Source organism: Nothoprocta perdicaria, unplaced genomic scaffold (assembly GCF_003342845.1).
Source record: "Nothoprocta perdicaria isolate Ctin4 unplaced genomic scaffold, notPer1 scaffold_544, whole genome shotgun sequence".
Lineage (NCBI taxonomy): Eukaryota > Metazoa > Chordata > Aves > Tinamiformes > Tinamidae > Nothoprocta > Nothoprocta perdicaria.
The window spans coordinates 13399-15512 of record NW_020455804.1 but is presented as its reverse complement, the minus strand read 5'-3'; the positions used below and the strand labels follow the sequence as shown (position 1 = coordinate 15512).

Genomic DNA, 2114 nt, shown 5'->3' with positions numbered 1-2114 from the left:
CCCACGGGGACACCCCTGTCACTGGGAACACCACCACTCACGGTGACATCTGTGTCCAAAGCGATGCCACCATGTGTGGTGGCGTGCCAGCCCACGGTGACACCCCTGCTCGCGGTGACGCCGTTGGCCTGCGGTGATGTCCTTGCCCATGGTGGCCTCCACGCGCACAGAGGTGCCTGTGCACAGTGACGCCATGCTGCTGGTGACACCCATAGCCAAGGGGACCCCGCCATGGGGACACCATGTGCTGGCACTGACCCTCTGCCCACCGCGATGCCCATGCCATGTCACCGGTGGTGGCACCGTGCCCATGGCGATACCCGTGCCTGCAACGACACGGTGCTGGCGGTGACCCATGGGGTGCCCATCTTGACACCCTGCCCATGGTGACACTGAGGTGACACCGCAGGCTGGCCGGGAGTACTCGCCCGCAGCCACCACCTCGGAGAATGGGGGCGGCAAGAGGAAGCAGAAGGAGAAGGAGCTGGATGAGCTGAAGAAGGAGGTGAACCTGGTAAGGACAGTGACAYGGGGGCCGAGCGGGCGCGGGTGGCACCTCTCCCTGGGCTGCTGTGACACCGGGGTCGTTGTCCCCACGCAGGATGACCACAAACTGTCCCTGGATGAACTGGGCAGGAAGTACCAGGTGGATCTGTCCAGGGTAAGACGTGGTGCTGTGTCCCCTGCCTGGTGGGGCCTCCGTGTCCCCTACTGAGCACCCTGCACCCCATGTCCCCCATGCCACCATGTCCCCTACTGGGGCACCCTGCACCCCATGTCCCCCATGCCACCATGTCCCCTACTGAGCACCCTGCGCCCCATGTCCCCCATGCCACCATGTCCCCTCATGTCCCCCATGCCACCGTGTCCCCTACCTGGGCACCCTGCACCCCATGTCCCCCATGCCACCGTGTCCCCTCATGTCCCCCATGCCCCCATGTCCCCTACTGGGGCACCCTGCACCCCATGTCCCCCATGCCACCGTGTCCCCTACTGAGCACCCTGCACCCCATGTCCCCCATGCCACCGTGTCCCCTCATGTCCCCCATGCCACCGTGTCCCCTACCTGGGCACCCCGCATCCCCGCTCCCCATGGCGCTGTCCCCTGCCTTGGTGGCCTCACAGTGTCCCCCACCAGGGCCTGACCAGCGCGCGGGCGGCCGAGATCCTGGCGCAGGACGGCCCCAACGCGCTCACGCCGCCGCCCACSACGCCCGAGTGGGTCAAGTTCTGCCGCCAGCTCTTCGGGGGCTTCTCCATCCTGCTCTGGATCGGYGCCATCCTCTGCTTCCTGGCCTACGGCATCCAGGCCGCCATGGAGGACGAGCCCTCCAACGACAACGTGAGGCCACCCGCGGCCCGTGGGAACAGCGTGGGGACGCGGGTGGCATGGGCACGGCGGCGGGTGGGCGTCATGGGCGCCCCGGTGGGGCTGCAGGGGACACGGGCACCGTGGGGACCAGCTGGCACCGGGGGGACGTGCCACCAGGACGCGCTCACGTGTCACCTCTGTGGCCAGCTCTACCTGGGGGTGGTGCTGGCCGCCGTCGTCATCGTCACCGGCTGCTTCTCCTACTACCAAGAGGCCAAAAGCTCMAAGATCATGGACTCCTTCAAGAACATGGTGCCCCAGGTGGGACCCGGGGGTACCGCGACAGGGTGCTGCGCCCCTACACCACCATGGCACCCCTGGGTGCCCACGGGTGCCCCATGGTCCTGTCCCCCACCCATGGCACCCCTGGACCCTCATGGCTACCCCATGGTCCCATCCCCCCACCCATGGCACCCCATGGGTGCCCCATGGTCCTGTCCCCCCCCCATGGCACCCCTGGGCCCTTATGGTGCCCCATGGTCCTGTCCCCCACCCAGGGCACCCCTGGGCCCTTATGGTGCCCCATGGTCCTGTCCCCCCCCCATGGCACCCTTGGGCCCTTATGGTGCCCCATGGTCCTGTCCCCCCACCCAGGGCACCCCTGGACCCTCACGGGTGCCCTGTGCTGTGACTTCCCTAATGTCTCGTATTCTTGGGATGGGAGATGGCTCGACCTGAGGGGTGTGCCCGGTTAGACCCCCGGCACCCCACGGCACGGGGGGGACACCTGGCACCGACGGCA

At 67.8% G+C, this 2114-nt stretch overlaps 2 protein-coding genes across 2 annotated transcripts in view; both read left to right on the top strand.

The window, feature by feature from the left end:
* Positions 1–189, top strand: part of LOC112955224 (G protein-activated inward rectifier potassium channel 3-like) — a 10702-nt gene extending 10513 nt beyond the window's left edge. The window contains exon 4 of the mRNA XM_026048503.1: positions 62–189. Within this exon, the coding sequence (XP_025904288.1) occupies positions 62–189 (128 nt within the window). The remainder of the gene's footprint in view (positions 1–61) is intronic.
* An 84-nt stretch (positions 190–273) lies between these two features.
* Positions 274–2114, top strand: part of LOC112955223 (sodium/potassium-transporting ATPase subunit alpha-2-like) — an 11293-nt gene continuing 9452 nt past the window's right edge. The window contains exons 1-5 of the mRNA XM_026048502.1: positions 274–348; positions 398–514; positions 602–661; positions 1139–1342; positions 1520–1762. Coding sequence (XP_025904287.1) covers positions 274–348; positions 398–514; positions 602–661; positions 1139–1342; positions 1520–1762 — 699 coding nt within the window. The remainder of the gene's footprint in view (positions 349–397; positions 515–601; positions 662–1138; positions 1343–1519; positions 1763–2114) is intronic.